This window comes from Salmo salar, chromosome ssa02 (genome assembly GCF_905237065.1).
Source record: "Salmo salar chromosome ssa02, Ssal_v3.1, whole genome shotgun sequence".
In the NCBI taxonomy this organism is placed as follows: Eukaryota; Metazoa; Chordata; class Actinopteri; order Salmoniformes; family Salmonidae; genus Salmo; species Salmo salar.
Window position 1 is genome coordinate 56,827,083 of NC_059443.1, and position 21,454 is coordinate 56,848,536.

Here is a 21,454-nt window from a genome sequence, read left to right on the forward strand (position 1 = left end):
ACCTCAATTACCTTGACTAACCGGTGCCCCCGCACATTGACTCTCTACCGGTAGCCCCTGTATATAGCCTCGCTATTATTTTGCTGCTGATCTTTAATTATTTGTTACTTTTATTTATTTAATTTTGAATTACATTTTTTTTCTTAAAACTGCGTTGTTGGTTAAGGGCTTGTAAGTAAGCATTTTCACTGTAAGGTCTACTACACCTGTTGTATTATGTGACAAATAAAATTTGATGTAGCCTGAAAAATCGAAACGTTTTAATATGTTGTATTTGTGTCGTAGGGTAAAGACCAAGGCGCAGCGGGTTGCCTGCTCATCATTATTTTTTAGGTGAACATGAAAAAACAATAAACGACAGTTTCGCAGGCTATACGCAGCAGTGCAAAAACAATCTCTCACAAAGGGACAGGTGGAAAACAGGCTCCCTAAGTAGGACTCTCAATCAGAAACAACGATGTACAGCTGTTCCTGATTGAGAGCCACACCAGGCCAACAAAGAAATACACAACATAGAAACCCTAGAATACAAAACAAGAACATAAGCCAAAAACCCCGGAACACATAAATCCAACACCCCTCTACATACATACACACACACCCCGAACCATATAAAACAAATACCCCTCTACCTAAATACATAGCCCAAACCACATGAAACAAACACCCCCTGCCACGTCCTGACCAAACTACAATAACAAATAACCCCTATTACTGATCAGGACGTGACAATTTGATTACATTTGTTAATTTATTTGCTGAAAATGTTTTAATTTTGATTTCTAATCTAGAAATGTATTGTAATTTCTTTCTAATCTTTAAAAAATGTAGCAATTTTGCAATAATCTCACGAAGCGAGTACACAGTAGATGATTCATATTAATTAGTTAATGAATTTACAACACTATTAACAAGGATTTAATTTATTACAACAATATCGACTTCACCGACTGAAGAGAGGCTGGGAAACAGCAGGTTGAAAAAATCCTTAATGTGATAGGAAAGCATCCAACAGGAAAGTGTGATTATTGCCAGGAAACAGAGACAGTGGAGCATGTATTGCCACAGTGTGGGTAGTATCAGAGGGAAAGAGGCTGAGATCTAGTATGAGGGAGAAGGGGATACAGGAAATTAGTTTAAAGAGTATATTGAGTAGAACATCATTAGATATAGTCTCAAATATTTTATTCTTTTTTTCAAGAGCAACGGAGCTGGCAGGTAGGATTTAGTTTCTCCCTGTATCTGGCCCACACTCCAGTACAGTAAGCAGCGGTAGTGCACCATAACGTTGGATGCCAACCGCCGATAAACCCCACCGAAGAAGAAGAAGAAGAAGACCACCAACTGCATACAATTGCGATTGTATTTTTTTTGTAAAGAAATATAGACTTTTGGTATTTTTTAAAATTATTATTATAACATTTCTAATTACAATACAATAACAACCACAAAAAACCATAGGACATCACTACACGTATATTTTCTCGGAAGAAAAATAAAATAACATTAAAAGTAAAAAAATCAAATCACAACAATTGACTTTCAAAAGTTAAAGTACCTTAAATAAAATAAGAAGGTCAGGGGTTACAGTTGTACAAACCTACGATAGAGCTGTAAGAAGGTCAGGGGTTACAGTTGTACAAACCTACGATAGAGCTGTAAGAAGGTCAGGGGTTACAGTTGTACAAACCTATGATAGAGTTGTAAGAAGGTCAGGGGTTACAGTTGTACAAACCTATGATAGAGTTGTAAGAAGGTCAGGGGTTACAGTTGTACAAACCTATGATAGAGTTGTAAGAAGGTCAGGGGTTACAGTTGTACAAACCTACGATAGAGCTGTAAGAATACAGTGTTTTGTTATTGACTAATTCTAGAGATGTATTAAATATTGGATTTCAAGTAAAAATATATTGCATTTGGGGACAGATTTTAAATATTCGTTTTTGTGTATATACAATTTACCAGAGAGAATGATGAAATGAACGACTAATTCAGTAGTTTTGTTTTCATTTCAATAATAACATATTACATAATTAATTGTAAATACATGGGTCTTATTGATTAAATAAAAAATTTAAGTACTTAACTCGCTCCAAAATAATTTCGAAAATACATATGTTCTCTAAGTCCATGAATTTAGACAAGTTATTGCAAGGGTATATTTTGTGCAAGATTTTAAAGTGGATTGTTTTGACTTTTTTGATATACAACATTTGTGAGGGAGCAACCAAGCATTCTTCCATTCAATTTCAGTAATATATGCATTCAAGAAGAATTTCCCTCTAGGAGAGATCTTGTTCTTGGAGTATTTTTTATTTTTTATTAATGTATTATTACATTTCTTTTCCAGCAGGGGGCAACCTTGAACATTAGTTGTGTATCTATCTTGACATGTTCTCCAAAACACAAATTAGATTGAATTAATTGAGTAAGTCCTGAAGGTATTGCTTTGCATATAGCATTAAATTCTTTATAATGTATTGGGAAGATATACGAACATTCTATAAGAGAGTATATTTCCTTCTCTATCAAATAAATCAAGCACATATATAATATTTCTTTCAAACCACTTAGGAAAGAACAAATACTTGTTTTTAACAACAATATCTTTGTTGTTCCACAGAAGTGTCTTGTGTGGGGAGAACCTGTGGACAGGCTAAAAGGGCTTGTTTGTGAAAATTGGACAGTTTGATGGGTAATTTTGCTGGAGAATAGTTGCACTTCCACAAAAATTAAAGACCAACCAATTTCATAAAAATATGACAGGGAATTAAGTACCATATAGATTCAGAGCTAAGCATACCTCTTTTTATCCAGTTTACTTTGAAGGTATTGTTGATATCAATGAAATCTAGTACTTCAAACCCACCATCAGCTCTTTGGTTTGATATTACAGACTTCTTAAGGTTGTGTTGTTTATTTTTACATATAAAGTTTTCTTGATATCCTTGCTGGTTTGATCAGCTACAAATAGGGATAGAGCAGGGTAGTCAACACGTGACAGACCCTCTGATTTGGACAATAAAACCCTTCCAATAATAGAGAGGTCATGTTGGAGCCAGTTATTAAAGATGGATTTGGTTTTCTTTAATCTCTGAAAGAAATTGAGATGTTGACAGACAATATCGTTTTTCGCCATGTGCATCTTTCACTGGAATATTCTCATTAGATTGCTAATTTGAGTTATGCAGGGACAATATTTCGCATTTATTTAAGTTCCAGACCAGAAGCAGAAGGACATTATTTGATAATATTGAGTGCAAAAGCAATTTGACCCTTGTCTTTTAGAAACAGCGGTATCGTCTGCTAATTGAGATACTTGTATTCATTTTCCAAATATTGAAATACCTTTTTATTCCGGGTTGTTTAAAATGCTAATAGATAGTAATTCTACAAATAAAAGGAATAAGAAAGCTGAAATAGGGCAACCCTGGTGTACACTACGGTGAATGAAATATTTAGATGTTTTACGATTAATCGGAGACAAAACTAGTCCCGAAACCGCAGGGCGCGGCAGGTGTTTATTTCGCCTTCGCAGAAGGCAGGAATCGTGGTCACAGGCAGGCAATGGTCATACACAGGTAGGCAAACAGGCAGGTGAATCAAAACTAGGACTGAAAGCTATTACTGGTTCTCACAAACGAGCCAGGAAAAGGCTTAGTAGAGTCAAAACGAACAATATCTCACAAAGGCACAAACAGAATGAACTGAACTAAATAAGGAGCTGATGAGACCAGGTGAGTAACTAACACAGGTGAAATCAATGAACAAAAATGAAAGACAGGGGTACCTTCAAGAACACAAAGAAACAGAACACAAGGTTGACTAAGAAAATAAATACACAACCTTACACAAGGTATTGTCAATATTTAAGGCAGAAAGAGATTTTCTCTTAAAGTTACTTTTTTCAAGAGCAAAAAAAAATGCTTGTGTTTTTCTCACCCTCCTCAACCCATTTTGCTCTTGATCTAATAAAGGCCGTTTTATCTAAATCAATGTACATTTGATCTAGTTCTATTCGAGATGTATTCAGATTTGTTTCTTCCTCTTCTGAAGGGGTTTGCTTTTCTAAAAGAACATTCCATTTATTCATATGCTCATCTTCTTTCAAACATTTTTGCTATTTTAATTCCTCACTGTGTGTAATGACGATAGATCTTACTTTGAATTTAAATATTTCCCAGCTACTTCCATGCTTTGGTTCTAATGATCAAGTTCTTTAAGCTCTTGTTAAAGACTGGATCATTTAGGAGTGAATTATTACATTTCCAGTATCCTCGAACGCCACTGGATTTTTCTGAACATTCTAACTTAAATAATGATCAGTCAAAGGAGCAGGTTGTATGACTTACTTCTTGTACATACTGTAAAAGTGGGGGAGAATTAAGAAACGGATCAATTGTGCATTTCACCATCGTTTACCTATTACACAGGTGTATTCGTTGAAGTGTGTATTAAAGAAGCGTCATGCATCAATCACTGTCAGTTTACTGCAAAATTAGGTTATGATGTCACTATTCTGAGATCTTTGAGCTATTCTAGGTGGAAATATATCTGAAGAGTTATCAGGTGTTTCATTAAAGTCTCCAGCTATTATAAGCCATGCATTTGTGTACTTGTTTTGCAGCTCAGTAAGCTTATCAGTCTTATTTGCGGTAAGAGTTGTACCCGTACACATTGCATATAATAATAAAAACTCTTATCTAGTTTGGAGATCAATATAACCCATCTCCCATCTTTGGACATACAAGACTCTGAAATATCACCTCTAAACTTATGAAGCAATATCATAGTACCAGCTGAGTGGTAAGACCCGTGACTGTAATAAACAGTATTTCCCCATTGTGATTTCCAAAAACTAGAATCTGAATCGCAGGAGTGAGTCTTCTGGAGTAGAATGAAATCTGCATTAGTGTTTACAAAATAAATAAAAAAGTGTTTTTCTTTTAGCTATGTTTCGTAAACCCCTGCCATTTAGAGATACAATATTTAGTGCATTGAATTCAATGCGCCCTGTGCTTTGGAGAAAACATATATGTGGCGCGTGACCGGAAGTTGAAACACTGCTGATGCTACCACCACCAAATGCTACATTCCCCCATGAATCCAAAGCTGTAAACAGGTATTTAAATGTATCTTGACAATTGTGTTAACCCAAGTTGCAGAGAGAGTCTTGCTATACATACGCTTTATATCATGCAAAAGGCAATGTTTAATTAACTTGACGAACAATAACACACGCCGCTGGTGAGAGATTTGCTAGCCACTCATCCCAATGTTTACAAATGCCCCCCTAAGCAAGTGTGGCTGACTAGTCGACAGTGACAGCTAGCTAGCTAGACCATGTGTAACTGAATCATAAAGGCCTTAACATGAGTTGACAGTAGACGGCTTACTGAGACACAAACACATTTCTTATGACCAGCCAAAACAAAACATTTAGCTACATATGTACTGTAACTAGCTAGTACAGAACTGTATTGTAGCCTATGTGAACTCACCCTTAAAAGCCCAACCAGTTTGACAAGCTAAACACAGGTAGGCCTGGTTGTAGTCAACTGCAAGTGTTGCTGACAGATTTGATCAGACAGGTTAAAAAACGAATTACAGAAGTAGTGTAGATATCTGCAATGCTTATAAACTTTTCCCTAGATGCTTGGAGAATGGGGAGAGGTGTGGTGGCTGATTTTGGCCCCAGTGAGTTATTCTCTGGCCTGTGCCACACGGGCACCCTTGACCCGTTCCCAGTGTGGCGGGATGGAGCCATCAGTCCCTGTTTTAACCAGCTGGTTCTGGGAGCCCTGGCTCACGCTGTAGTGGCCGTCTTCAGTGCCTGCTACCTGAGTGCTCAGAGGTAACGTTAGGTCACACAGTCAGGCCCCTCACAAAATCACAAGGCATAGGCTAGAACATTCTGGCCACTATTAATCCTACAGCACATGTGATACAGGCCCACATATTGTACCTACGTGTACCTAGGTAAAATAAAGATGTGTTTGATTTCTACCTCCAGAACAGTAAGTTCATGTCTGTACTGGATCCCATTCTGAAGATTGGCATCTTTATCAGTTATTATATCTAGACAGGCCATATTTCAGACAGTTCATCGACCATTTTATCCTTTTGCATTACACAGATGCAGCCTCCTCCGGTTCTCTCCCCCGTGTGGTTGGGGCCTCAGGGTGGCCTCGACCCTGCTGGTGACCCTGCTCTTCGTGGTGGACTTGGTCCTGGTGGTCCTCCTCCACCGGGGGGACATGTACCTGGATGTCCTGGCTGATGGATGTGCCGTCCTGGCGTGGCTGGTCCACTTTGGGGCCTTGCTTGTCCTCCAGAGGTCCATCTATAGAAGAACCAGGGGTCCCTCTGTGTTACTACTGCTGGTCCTGTTGCCTATCCCTAACCTGGTGGTCACCCTGCTAGCTTACGCCCAGGATGCCACCTACCCGGACCTGGCGGAGCCCCTTAGAGTGGCACGGCTGGTGCTCGCAGCCACCCGGGGACTGACTCTCCTGGTCTACCTCCTGGCCTTCGCTGCTCCCTGCATCGGTGAAAGGAGTTACACCTCCATGTCCGTCAATGATGCAGACAGCTCTCTCCTCATCCCAGAGAGTTCCTACCAGGACACGGGAGAGGTGGTGGCAGAGGATGGCAGTAGCTTCATCTCCCACCTGATGTACCTGTGGTTGAACCCTCTACTGAGGCGCGGCCGGCGTGGGGAGCTGGAGAAGCCATGCAACGTCTATCTCCTTCCCCGGAGGCTCCGCACCAGCGCAGTGCGCCGACACTTCCTCCGCTGCTGGGAGGACTGCCAACAGGGGGCAGCAACACAGAGAGGGAACACTACACCCAGGCCTGCAAACAGGAGCCTACAGAACGGAACATGGACTTCACCCCTCCAGGAGGAACTATCTGGTATAGCAGTGGAGGAGGTAGGACTGTTAAAAGTGTTGCACAAAGCCTTCGGGTTACGCTACTACCTGCTTGGTGTGCTGAAGCTAGCGGGCAACATGCTGAGCTTTGCGGGACCCCTGCTCCTCAGCAGCCTGGTGCACTACATGGAAGAGGAGGGGGCTCCCATCAGCCAGGGGGCCTGGTGTGCCACGGGCCTCTTCTTCAGCACCTTCTTCTCTGCCCTCATCCGGAACATCTTTGCCTTCGAAGTCTCGAAGGTCTCACTCTCGGCGCGTGCCGCCCTCATCTCCGCCATCTACGGCAAAGCACTGCAGGTCAGCGGCGGCAGCCTGGCAGCGCGGTTCACCCTGGGCGAAGTGGTCAATTTCATGAGCACGGACACGGACCACGTGATCAACTTCTTCAACAGTTTCCACGAGGTGTGGAGTCTGCCCTTCCAATTCTCCATTGCCCTCTACCTGCTCTACCTGCAGGTGGGTGTGGCCTTCCTAGGAGGACTGGGTGTGGCTCTGCTGCTGGTGCCGCTCATTAAGGTGCTGGCCTCGAAGATCATGGAGAATAACAAGCACATGCTCACACATAAGGATAGTCGTGTCAAGGTGAGAAATTCTCTATGGCTTTGACTATCTTTTACTTTTATCTCAACACTCCAACCATAGCAAACATCAATATGGGCGCTATTATTTTTATTGTTTTAGAGCAGTACTATTAAGTAGTAATTACAACATACAACCTCTATAGCTTTTATATTAAAAGTCTTCGATGTCAAGCTGCGAAACTGCTTGCAGATGTTTCACCTAAATATGTGAACTCAACAATGTCGTCTGTCTGCCCTGTCCTTGCCTTCCAGCTAATGACAGAGGTCCTCTTTGGAATACGAGTCATCAAGTTCTACAACTGGGAGGCCTACTTTGCCCAGAAGATAGCAGATTGTCGGAGGCAAGAGCTATCACACCTCAAGGCCATTAAGTACCTGGATGCTGTGTGCGTGTACACCTGGGGATCTTTACCCATAGTCATATCTATCATCACCTTCGTCACATACGTGCTGCTCGGCCATGAGCTCACTGCAGCCAAGGTAGGCATGGTCCATATTTCATTTTGTGAAACTAGATTGCTTCATCCGATAGTAGTTACCATTTAAAAGTGAGCAAAATATTTTGCAATCAATCTGTTCCAATGTCCTCACTAGCAATACCACTTTGTATGAAGTAATGTTTCGGATAGAACATTCCAAGTGGTAGCTATGCTAGAATGGACATTGGAACAGACATACTAACTATTGAAAGACCTACTAACTGATACCCAGGAACACAATGATGATGTGGGTGCATGAGACTAATTCGAATAGGGACACTCCCTCCTCCATTGCAGGTGTTCACGGCTCTGGCTCTAGTGGGCATGCTGATCGTCCCCCTCAACAGCTTCCCCTGGGTCCTCAACGGCACCCTGGAGGCCAAGGTGTCCCTGGACCGCATCCAACGCTTCCTCAAGCTTCCCAACCAGGACCTCGATGCATACTTCAGTCATGGTAGGTAGGTGTGTGTGTGTGTGTGTGTGTGTGTGTGTGTGTGTGTGTGTGTGTGTGTGTGTGTGTGTGTGTGTGTGCTCAGCATAAATAAAGTACATTTTGCTTGTACATACATTATTAATTAATACATGTGCAATAACTTTGTCTATGAAAGTGAGATATGCAAATATGTGTATAAATGTTTTTCATTGACTTTGTGGCTCCAACTTACAGTGGCCCCTGAGGACCCCCAGGACACCATTGTGATGAGTCAGGGCATATTCTCATGGCAGGGGCCTGGGGGGCCAGGCCACCCCACAGGCTCTGATACTGAATCCCCCAAAGGAAGTCTGATGCTCCATAGCCTCAACCTATCCATCACTAAGGTGTGTACCCTGCATCACAAACTATGTAACCTATACAGCTTGGAAATCATGGGGTCTACCATCTTATCACAGCAAAGATGTAGTATTTTTTTCTTGTCCGGCAGGGATCCCTAGTTGTTGTGGTGGGCAAGGTGGGCTGTGGGAAGAGCTCCTTACTGGCAGCCATCACTGGAGAACTCAACAGGTAGTGCTCATCGCCTCATTTACTAAGCTTACAAAGCTCAAGTAAATTTGTTTTGTTGGTTTATTTCAATGACTTTTTTTTGGATCTATCATTGAGTTATTACTTCCCTCTGTAGGCGTGGAGGTGATGTATACGTCCAGGGCAGGGAGGATGGGTTTGGTCTAGCCGCTCAGGAGCCGTGGATCCAGCATGCAACAGTTCGGGACAACATCCTGTTTGGCAAGGACTACAACAGTTCTTTCTACCAGGCCGTGGTGGAGGCCTGTGCGCTCACAGACGACCTCAATGTGAGACTCACCTCTCTTTTTCACTCTCTTTATTTGTTTCTCTCTCTCTGCTTCAATCTCTCTTATCCTCATAGACAACCTCAATGCTAGCTTTATCCCTTGTTCCATTTTATTTTGGCCCAGTCCAAACTTTACTTGACCAACCCCTAATATATTTGTGATGTATCCAATGAATGTTATAAACACAAACTCCAAACTCTGTGCATTTGAAAATATTTCACTGAATTGTCTTGTTTGTCCAGATCCTGCCTAATGGGGACAGGACCGAGGTGGGAGAGAACGGAGTTACTCTGAGTGGAGGACAGAAAGCTCGCCTGGCCTTGGCCAGAGCTGTTTACATGGTAAGAGTCCTCACCAGAATCCATGGTAACACAACAGCCATCTAGAAAAGACAGAGACTGTGTTTCAGTGAATCTCCAACTTTATTTAACAAGCAAGCTTTTACCAGGTTAGGAGTTTGGATAGCAGAAAACATTCAATAATTTGCTTTTTGTATTGAATTTCAATCTCTCTTTTAAACAAACAAGGAGAAAGACATTTTCCTCCTGGATGATCCACTGGCAGCAGTAGACTCTGACGTGGCCCATCACCTCATGGAGAGATGCATCATGGGGATCCTCAGGAGCAAGACCAGAATCCTTTGCACCCACCGCATAGAGTTTGTGGACAAAGCTGATGTGGTGATTCTCATGGACAATGGAACAATTATTAAAACGGGTAGTGAACTCTGGCCTTACGTTCTTCAATTGATAATGGAATAATGAATTACTTTTCTGTGTAAACGCATATGTCTGAATAAACTCTGTCCTTCTCATTCATTTTTAAATAGGTACACCTGAAGAGGTCCTTCCTTTGGTAGAAGCAGTGCCCAAGAAACGGAAGAATGACAGTAATGCAAAGGAGAAAGGTACCAGTAGTCATTAATGTCTCTTAGCATTGTGTTTTGGAATATATTTCTTGCAACACAGTGCTAATATCACCGATGCAGAGGAATGAAAGTACATTTGATTACTTTCTACACCTTGTTGTTGAATTGAGTGATGGACTACTGAATTGAAAAATTGGCAGGTGTTTTTATTTTTTATTTGCGTTCTGACTTGAATCAGATGCTATTGAGCGAGAGGAGGAGCAGGGTCTGTCCAATGAGCTGTTTGCAGAGGAGGAGTCTTCACTGTCAAGGGGGGAGCAGAAGGCAGTGGGCGGGCTGGCCTGGAAGGTTTACCACACCTACTGGAGAGCGGTAGGAGGGGCCTTGGCTGTCTCCATCTTGCTGTCCCTACTCCTCATGCAAGGTACAGCGACCACCTGGTGCCTTAATATGACATCACACTTCTGTTGCCTTTGCTGGCTTGTTTATGTATTTTACATTTAGCTGTCTCTGTCCCTCAGCCTCTAAGAATGTGTCTGACTGGTGGCTGTCTCACTGGATCTCTAACCTGAGGAACAATGGTTCCGCCCAGAGTGTTCTCATGCCTGCCTACAGCTCACCACACCTGCTGCTATTCTCTCCTGGAGGACTAATGTAAGTTAGATAGAGGTTGTTACAACGTTGAGACTGATACACTGGATAGGATTCAATTACTCAGAATGTGCAGTGTCATTCCTCTTATATAATCCACTGTTAGGTTCTAAATAACATGGCAAAACTGATGGACAACTATAAAAGCTCAAACCAAGTTTATTCACCCAAAGGGTCGGACAGCTGAACAGACAAAAACAGCACGAGTTTCCCCCAGCACGAGTATATATACCCCAATTTGGGTGAAGTATCCTCCTCTCTAAACATTGCTAGGCAGGAAGTTAAGTGATGCGGGCAATAAACAGTTCCTTCTCCCTTAATTTGACCTGACCTGACCTCTGCCCCACATTCCTCACTAAACCACATCTCTCCACCCTTATCAGTGACTGCAACGATGTGATTGCCTTTCCTTTACTCAGTTCCAAGCTTAATTGCCTCCACCATATACATTCCTCCTACAGATAACCATTAACTTCTGGTGTAGAAACCAGACTATGGCACTTAATATTTCAAGTTTAGGAGTCAGAACCCATCACCACTTATGACTCCACACTGCTTTAAGTCACACTTAGGTACTCTACATTGATATTACAGAGCCTCTAAATCTAAATCTTTTAGATTGTGCAGTAAAAGGATTAGGTGTCAAATCGCAGAGACATCCATGATGCAGCACACACACATGACAAGATTTATTAAAATGTGTTTTCTCCCCAGGTACCCGGTCAATATTATGGAAACGACAGCTTTCGCCAACATGAGCTCGGAGGTGAAGTTCTATCTGACAGTTTACGGTTCCATTGCGGGTGCTAACACGGTCTTCACCGCCTTCCGAGCATTCCTCTTTGCCTTTGGAGGCATCCGTGCAGCATCGGTCGTCCACAACAGACTGCTGGACACAGTCCTCAAGGTGAGCGTCTTCTGTTCAGTTGACCCCTCGGGAAACTGGTTTAGTCATGACCATGGTCATGGTTTCGATCATGCAAAGGCAGTATTTTACATTTATGATTTTTCAGAAAAATCCTCACGGTTCAACTCATGCTGTGAGAGCAGTGGAGGCTGCTGAGGGGAGGATGGATCATAGTAATGGCTGAAATGGTATCAATGGAGTGGTATAAAACGTATCAAAGACGTGGTTTCAATGTGGTTGATAACACTCCATTGTCTCCATTCCAACCATTATCCATTCCAGCCTCTACTGTGTGAGAGTTGATGTTCTGTAGATAATTTACAGTGTACTTGTTTTGTCCACACATTCGTAGTGTTGGGTACTGTTTGTAAAAAATAAAATAAAAAGTTTTATACATTTTGTAGTATTTATTTTAAAGGTATATTTTTTGTACATGAACAAAAATGCTTTATTGGATAGAGGTGAGAGAGTAGGAAAGATAGTTTTAGGCTGAAAAGGCATTGGTCCGGATTCGAACCCATGCTGCAGCCATATATGTGATCCGAAGGCAGTGGTTCAGACTGCTAGACTACCTTAATCCACGTGTTTGTAGTGTTTACTGTTTACTTTGTCATGATAGAGTACAAACACACCTAACTAACCCTGACCCGCCTCTCTGTATCAATCCAGGCTACAGTTACCTTCTTCGACACTACACCGCTGGGCCGCATCCTTAACCGCTTCTCCTCCGACCTGTACAGCGTGGATGACACTCTCCCTTTCTTCCTCAACATCCTGCTGACTAACATCTTCGGCCTGCTGGGCATGCTGGTAGTGATGAGCTATGGCCTGCCCTGGTTCCTAGTGGCCCTGCTGCCCCTGGGCCTGCTCTACCACCGCACGCAGCGCTTCTACCGACACACATCCAGAGACCTGAAGCGTCTGTGCAGCCTCACCCTCTCGCCGGTGTATTCACATTTCTCTGAGACGCTGAGTGGCCTAGGTACCATCAGAGCAAGTTCCAGTGCCTCCAGGTGAGGACGGTAAAAGTTAGATCTGTGGTTACCAAACTTGATTTGGCTAGTTGAATCAGGGGTGTTAGCGGTTAGATCTGAGCTTGCACAAAAGCCAGCTCTACTGTACCTCTCTAGGACCAGTCCAAGGTCCAAGCCAAAACACCGTTTTTTTTGGAAGGAGGTTAATGTTCTCTGTCTGTTGTGGCTCTAGATTCGAGGAGGAGAACGAGCGGCGTCTGGAGCAGAACCAGCGCTGTCTGTTCCTTAGCAACGCTGCCATGCAGTGGCTGGACATCCGCCTGCAGATGATCGGTGTTGTCGTGGTGACGGGCATCAGCGTGATCGCCGTCTTCCAGCACCAGTTCAAATCCATTGACCCAGGTGAGCAGCCAGCTAGCATGTTAGCATGTGTCCCATAGTCAGCACAGGTTTAGCACAACACAGGCCTTGACTCAGATTACACTGTTGATGTCTACTAGTTGTTGAGGCTGCTGTAGAGGAGAATCTAGAAATAGTATCAGTACATGTACTCTGAGTGTACAAAACATTAAGAACACCTTCTCTTTCCATGACGTAGACTGACCAGGTGAATCCAGGTCACTATTGATGTCACTTGTTAAATCAACTTCAATCAGTATAGATGAAGGGGAAGGAGACAGGTTAAAGAAGGATTTTTAAACCTTGAGAAAATTGAGACATGGATTGTGTATGTGTGCCATTCAGAGAGTAAATGGTCAAGACAAAATATTTAAGTGCCTTTTGAACAGGGTACTGTAGTAGGTGCCAGGTGCACCGTTTGTGTCAAGAACTACAACGCTGCTGGGTTTTTCTACGCGCAACAGTTTCCCGTGTGTATCAAGAATGGTCCACCACCCAAAGGACATCCAGCCAACTTGACACAACTGTGGAAAGCATTGGAGTCAACATGGACCAGCATCCCTGTGGAATGCTTTCGACACCTTGTAGAGTGCCCTGACGAATTGAGGCGGTTCTGAGGTCAATATTGTTTTGTATAGAGTATACTCAGTTGTCTTGTTTGCTGTGCCTAGGCCTTAATAATGACTGTTTGTCCTATGGGTGTTCTCCCTGCCAGGTCTGGTGGGTCTGTCCCTGTCCTATGCGCTGTCCATCACAGGCCTGCTGTCAGGCCTCATCTTCAACTTTACCCAGACAGAGATGCAGCTGGTGAGTGTGGAGCGCACCGAGGAGTACTCCACCACCCTGCCCACTGAGCCACAACACAGCAACCCACAGGTGAGGAGTCCTGTGAGGACGTGTGTATTATAGCATGCCACTCAGTTGCACCTCATTGAGGAGGTTTCATAATTCCTTTTTTTCAATGTCAGAAGTGTACGCCACTCTGTAGACCCTTTAGAAGGTTATGTGGCAGGTTTTCAGTGGTTGTCTTTATAAGGTGTTGGATAGGTGTTATTTCTAAAATTACTAAATCTATTTGTTCAAGTTCTTTGGGTATTTTAGCCTGGTCAGTTACTTCTTACTGAAGTGGCCATTCAGGGGAATAGAAAACAAGTAAGTTTGTTAAATGACTGAGTTCCCATCTTCTTCCGTCTTTACCATAGGTGCCCACCTCGTGGCCGGAGCAGGGTTGGGTGGAGTTCCGTGGGGCCGTGCTGTCCTATAGAGAGGGGCTGCCCAACGCCCTGGACGGGGTGAGCCTGGTGGTCCGGCCTGGGGAGAAGGTGGGGGTGGTAGGCCGGACAGGCTCAGGCAAGTCGACCCTGTTCCTGGCCCTCTTCCGCATGGTGGAGCTGAACCAGGGTCAGATCTTACTGGATGGAGTGGACACCAGCCAGGTGGGACTGGCCCAGCTCAGGTGAGAGGATTAAGAGATGATCGTGGTGATATGATGATCATGGATTTTAATGTTTTTTTTTTTACTTTTCCAACTGCTAGACTCAACATTATTGTGTACTTGGATGGTGATCTGTGCATCTGTAATAAAACTCTTTATAGGTGACGACATTCATCGAGCATGTCTGCTTATTTTGAACTACAAAGAAATTGATGAATCTAGAGTAGTTGACAGATCCATTTTTTTACACTGTATTTGTGGCTCCCCCTTCAGGTCCAAACTGGCCATCATCCCCCAGGACCCATTCCTGTTCAGCGGGACAGTGAGGGAGAACCTGGACCCATGTGGACATCACCCTGACTCCCGGCTACTGGAGGCCCTGGAACACTGTCACCTCAGCCCTGTCATCAACCGCATCGGTGAGAGAGTGGGAGGGTGGGAGAGAAAGAGAGGGTTGAGGACAGTAGGGGGAGATTGTGATGGTGATAGAAGGGAGATGATGAAAAATCATGCAAATGAGAGGGTGATATAGCAGATGAGAAATAGGAAGAGTAGTTGAATTAAACAGACAAACAGAATGAGAGACCAATGGAGAGAAGAGGGGTATCAAACAGGGGTGAAAGTAAGCCGGTACATTCCGGTACCAATACAATAAATAGTGGGGGTACATTTTACCAGTAAAACGTGACCCATCGCAATAATTGAAAGGAAATGCCAAGAAAACTATATGCGTTTTACACCATTATTTAACATTACCGCATGTCAGCTGCATGAAAATGAGCGAGTTGACTTGAAATCGGTCCGTATACCCTCCAAATTGCGCTGTGGTTCGAAGAAAACACAAAAATGTTGCAAATGCGGAGATAAGTGACCGAGATGCGCACGTACAGCATTGGATGCATCATTTCGGGATACAAGTGTATTGGGCCTAATGACAATCGCCGAATGTCATTACACTTTTATTTTTTTTGTAACAGATTTGTCTTTCCATTCAGCAAATTGCGAGTGCACTGTGGATGCTGGAATTATTTTATGAGTGGACAAATGTTCGTGGGTAGCCAACAGGAGTGCCTTTTGAAGTGATTGTTTCACAATCAAATGAAAACCTCATGACTGGTTGTTTTTATGCCACATTTAAAGTTAATACATGATAAAAGTTATGACACGGAGATCATATGACATTAATAGGGATTCTATATGTAATCTACGCATCTAAACTCAGCAAAAAAAGAAACGTCCATTTTTCAGGACCCTGTCTTTCAAAGATAATTTGTAAAAATCCAAATAACTCCATAGATCTTCATTGTAAAAGGTTTAAACACTGTTTCCCATGCTTGTTCAATGAACCATAAAAAAACATAAACAATTAATGAGCATGCACCTGTGGAACGGTCGTTAAGACACTAACAGCTTAGACGATAGGCAATTAAGGTCACAGTTATGAAAACTTAGGATACTAAAGAGGCCTTTCTACTGACTCTGAAAAACACCAAAAGAAATATGCCCAGGGTCCCTGCTCATCTGTGTGAACGTGCCTTAGGCATGCTGCAAGGAGGCATGAGGACTGCAGATGTGGCCAGGGCAATAAAGTGCAATGTCCGTACTGTGAGACGCCTAAGACAGCTCTACAGGGAGACAGGACAGACAGTGGCAGACCACGTGTAACAACACCTGCACAGGATCGGTACATCCGAACATCACACCTGCGGGACAGGTACGGGACAGGTACTGGATGGCAACAACAACTGCCCGAGTTACACCAGGAACTGACAATCCCTTCATCAGTGCTCACACTGTCCACAATAGGCTGAGAGGCTGGACTGATGGCTTGTAGGCCTGTTGTAAGGCAGGTCCTCACCAGACATCACCGGCAACAATGTCGCCTATTGGCACAAACCCACCATTGGTGGACTAGACAGGACTCGCAAAAAGTGCTCTTCACTGACAAGTCACGGTTTTGTCTCACCAGGGGTGATGGTCAGATTCGCGTTTATCATTGAAGGAATGAGCGTTAGACCGAGGCCTGTACTCTGGAGCGGGATCGATTTGGAGGTGGAGGGTCCGTCATGGTCTGGAGCGGTGTGTCACAGCATCATCGGACTGAGCTTGTTGTAATTGCAGGTAATCTCAATGCTGTGCGTTACAGGGAAGACATCCTCCTCCCTCATGTGATACCCTTCCTGCAGGCTCATCCTGACATGACCCTCCAGCATGACAATGCCACCACGCACAGAATGAGCAGTATGGCTGATTTCCTGCAAAACAGGAATGTCAGTGTTCTGCCATGGCCAGCGAAGAGCCCATATCTCAATCCCCTTGAGCAAGTCTGGGGCCTGTTGGATCGGAGGGTGAGGGCTAGGGCCATTCCCCCCAGAAATGTCCGGGAACTTGCAGGTGCCTTGGTGGAAGAGTGGGGTAACATCTCACAGCAAGAACTGGCAAATCTGGTGCAGTCCATGAGGAAGAGATGCACTGCAGTACTTAGTATCTGGTGTGGCCACCAGCTGCATTGACTGTTACTTTTGATTTTGAACCCCCCCTTTGTTCAGGGACACATTATTCTGTTTCTGTTAGTCACATGTCTGTGGAACTTGTTCAGTTTCTCAGTTGTTGAATCTTATGTTCATACAAATATTTACACATGTTAAGTTTGCTGAAAATAAACGCAGTTGCCAGTGAGAGGACGTTTCTTTTTTTGCTGAGTTTATATGTCATTCTATGATTAGACTAGGGCTGTTAGGGTGAACGTATTACCGCCACACTGGCAGTCACGAGCCAGGACCGCAGTCAAATTCCACGTAACCGTTTGGTCATGGTAAATAGGCTTCTCCAAACTCTGATGCTGCTGATGGTCACTAGTAGCCTACCAAACTTGCTAACTGCCTGGTACTCAGCACTCTATTGTCCTTCAAACCACTCTGACATCAATGCAAACGTAATCGATGAGCTCATGTTGCGCAACATTTCTATAGGCTATGCAATTGCGGGTGAAAACAGTGTTTTGATGGGATCCTCCTCTTTTTAATAGAGGCCATCAGCTTTCTATAGTCAGGCTTTCCTAATATTAAACACATTGCTTCGCTTTAAAACAGAAGTATAGCGTACCTGGCTGGCATTAAAATTAACCACGGGAAATCTCCATTCGCTATTTAAGTGCATAGATGACATGTATTTTTTTTTCCCCTGCCCCTGTTCCGAGACAGGTCCATGATAATGGTCCGTTCTAAATGAAAACTAATTCACACATTATTTAGTATATGTAAAGACAAGATTAAATCAAGAATAGTCTAATGGGTGACATTATTAGCCCTTCACTTGTGAATGATCCCACTTGTGTACATTAAGCCAAGAAACAACTCATGTAGCCTAGCCCATAGGCCTATATGTTTTGATAAGGTTTGAATCACAACTAAAGTGGCCAAATAACTTAAAATTTAAGCACATTAATCTGTTTTTACAACCGGTGTAGAGCCTAACGTACATACATAGGCAGTGCGTGAGTTTCAAATTTGGGGAAGATCATTTTCACCATAAAAATGCACCTTTTATAATAAAGAATTACATGCATAATCGCATTTATGGTCACTTTTGAGAATGGCGTTTTCCCGCTAATTGATTGCATTTTGGAACATTTGTGCTTATAGCCTACTGCCGTGTACGTATTGCTGTACTTATAATGTGAAGAAATAGCCCAATAGTTGATCAACATTTTAAGCTAAATGTTCAGATCTGTTACATCAGCCTCATTATTTTTTTATAAATTTGCTAAAAACCTGTTTTCGCATTGTCATTAGATTTGAGGATCAAAATTCATTTAAGCCATTTTAGAATAAGACTGTAATGTAACAATGTGGAAAAAGTGAAGGGGTCTGAATACTTTCCGAATGCACTGTATATTCGCACAACCGCCACTGGCTGTAAAAAGGCATTGTTTTTTTAAGGTGGCATTACGGCCACACTAGGGGGATGCCACCGGGAAATTGTAGGCATTGTAAAGTGCTTGTCAAATTGTGAATGAGAGACTGATGAATTTTGTGCAGCCTGTGCAAGAAACAAAGCAGAGCTCATGCCTTTCATGCAACTTTTTTCAAATCATCATTAGTCGCATCTTGCAGCCTTACAATGTATTAAAAATCAAAACATATAGCCCAACGTTTGTATCACAACTAAAGTTTCCTGTTTCTTTGTTAACCCCTCAACACAGAATAGCCACATGTGCGCACTCCCTTAGAAATCGTTTGGAAAAAACTTCCTTTCTATTTTATTCAGCTATGGTCAATTGAATTCTTCATACTATTAAATAATGCCACAGAATTCTACGCAAATCTTGTCTGCTAAATGAACTAGTGTAGCCCACAGCCATATGGCATAGCCAGATCAGGACCTAACATAACGACAACTCAGAGTATGCTATTCTGTTCTTCTGACAGATTACATTTTCTTAATATCATGTTTCTTTAGACCTGTCTAAAATAAATAATGGATTTATTGTGATGGTGTAGGTTATATTACATAGATTTATTAGACCATGTAGAGGTTCCAAAGGTCTGCATCGGTGTGGAAGCCAGGAGATGCCAAATGTGTTTTGTTAATTAAAGGTCAATTACTGTGAGACCGGCAGTTATTTGCTTTAAAATCACAAAATGTCATGACCGCCACAGCCCTAGATTAGACCCATTTAAAAATAAAAACGTGGTATGTCCTGTACCGGTAAGAAATTAATTCTACTTTCACCCCAAGTATCAAACCAAGTGAGAGTGAAATAACAAGGAAGTAAAGGAGAGTGAGAAAGGAAGAGAGTGAAGGTAGTAATTAGTTCATGTTTGTGTCTGTAAGAGTTTGGTCAGGTGGCCTCACTAACCTCTGTGAGTGTATTTGTGTATCTTAGGTGGTCTTGGTGCTGAGGTGGGAGAGCAGGGCAAGTCTCTCTCTCTTGGACAGAGACAGCTGCTGTGTCTGGCCAGGGCTCTGCTGACTGAAGCTAATGTAAGAACCAGCCCACACCATTCATCCATATCGATTACTAACATGACTTTGAATTCATCCATCCATACCGATTACTAACATGACTTTGAATTCATCCATCCATACCGATTACTAACATGACTTTGAATTCATCCATCCATACCAATGACTAACATGGCTTTGAATTCATCCATCCATACCAATGACTAACATGGCTTTGAATTCATCCATCCATACCAATTACTAACATGACTTTGAATTCTCAACCATCCGTATCAATTATTAGCATGGCTTTATTTCTCAACCATTGTTTCCTCTCTATAGATTCTGTGCATTGACGAAGCTACAGCCAGCGTTGACCAAAAGACTGACAAACTGCTACAACAGACAATCAGAGAGAAGTTTCAAGACAAGACCGTCCTCACCATTGCCCATAGGTAAATTATTCAGTGAACACAACTTTACATAATGATCTTAAGTGCTTTAGTAGACATTTATACTGAATTATACATAACTTAAGTTTTAATGGTACATTTATAACGTAATTTGATGTCCTAGTTTAATAAAGTGACAACTTGATTATCTCTGTCACCAGAATCAACACCATCATGGACTCAGACAGGGTGCTGGTGATGCATTCTGGGAAGGTGGTGGAGTTTGACACCCCTGCTGATCTGTGCCAAAGAGACGACTCCATTTTCTGCAAGCTGGTTGGTGGGAGGGGAGAGTGAGAAGAGAAGCTATCAGAGACCTAATGACAATGGGTAATGTCAATGGGGATCTCTCTCTGTTTCCCCACAGGAGGCCCGTGGTGGTCAGACTCTGCGGACCAACCAACCACCCGTCCAATGGAGGTGGTAGAAGTTGGCACTATAATAATTGCTGGTCCAGTGTCAGATTTTTTTTCATCCCCATAATCGTTAACCTCTATGGGCTAGGTGGGACGCAAGCGTCCCACCCGTGGTGCACTCCATCAACAGCAGGTGCATTTCAAGAGCGGCAAATTTGAATCCAAATAAATGTCAAAATTCAAATTTTTCAAACATACAACTATTTTACACTTTTTGAAAGATAAACATCTCCTTAATCTAACCACGTTTTACGATTTCAAAAAGGTTTTACGGCGAAAGCATACATTTAGAGTATGTTAGGACAGTACATTTACAAGAGTTGTGTGTAATGTTTTGTCAATTCAAAGACAGGGTCACCAAAACCATAAAACCAGCTAAAATGATGCACTAACCTTTTACAATCTCCATCAGATGACACTCCTAGGACATTATGTTAGACAATGCATGCATTTTTAGTTCTATCAAGTTCATATTTATATCCAAAAACAGCGTTTTACTATGGCATTGATGTTGAGGAAATCGTTTCCCTCCAATAACCGGCAGTCAAGTCAGCATCACAAATTAAATAATTAAAATTAGAAAACATTGGTAAAATATTATATTGTTATTTAAAGAATTATAGATTTACATCTCTTGAACGCAATCAACTTGCCAGATTTAAAAATAACCTTACTGGGAAATCTTCACTTCATGAACGAGGGGAAAAAATATATTTACGTTCGTTCAAACATGTCAAACGTTGTATAGCCTAAATCATTAGGGCCTTTTTTAACCAGAACATGAATAATATTCAAGGTGGACGAATGCATACTCTTTTATAACGTATTGGAACGAGGGTACCCAACATGAACTCGCGCGCCAGGTGTCTAATGGGCCATCATCGTTCCATGGCTCTTGTTCGGTCAGATCTCCCTCCAGAAGACTCAAAACACTTTGTAAAGGCTGGTGACATCTAGTGGAAGCAATAGGAAGTGCCAAAATATTCCTCAGCCCCTGTGTTTTTCAATGGCATAGGTTTAAAGGTAATACAACACATCAGGTATCCACTTCCTGTCAGAAAATGTCTCAGGGTTTTGCCTGCCAAATGAGTTCTGTTATACTCACAGACACCATTCAAACAGT

At 42.6% G+C, this 21,454-nt stretch overlaps 1 protein-coding gene across 2 annotated transcripts; it reads left to right on the plus strand.

Moving 5' to 3' along the window:
* The first annotated feature begins 4,963 nt into the window (after window positions 1-4,963).
* Window positions 4,964-20,551, plus strand: LOC106587612 (ATP-binding cassette sub-family C member 10). 2 transcript variants are annotated; one of them, XM_014176176.2, is made up of 22 exons: window positions 5,042-5,122; window positions 5,653-5,854; window positions 6,137-7,514; window positions 7,766-7,993; window positions 8,290-8,446; window positions 8,660-8,811; window positions 8,916-8,995; window positions 9,111-9,282; window positions 9,525-9,623; window positions 9,810-9,999; window positions 10,112-10,189; window positions 10,389-10,574; window positions 10,672-10,804; window positions 11,516-11,708; window positions 12,378-12,721; window positions 12,915-13,084; window positions 13,797-13,957; window positions 14,284-14,537; window positions 14,790-14,935; window positions 19,405-19,502; window positions 19,806-19,918; window positions 20,077-20,551. In XM_014176176.2, the coding sequence occupies exons 2-22, from the start codon at window positions 5,664-5,666 to the stop codon at window positions 20,210-20,212; spliced, it is 4,659 nt and encodes a 1,552-aa protein (XP_014031651.1). In that variant the 5' UTR covers window positions 5,042-5,122; window positions 5,653-5,663; the 3' UTR covers window positions 20,213-20,551. The 2 variants fall into 2 exon arrangements, with proteins under 2 accessions (XP_014031660.1, XP_014031651.1); XM_014176185.2 differs by lacking the exon at window positions 5,653-5,854 and having other exon boundaries at window positions 4,964-5,122.
* Window positions 20,552-21,454: the final 903 nt, after the last annotated feature.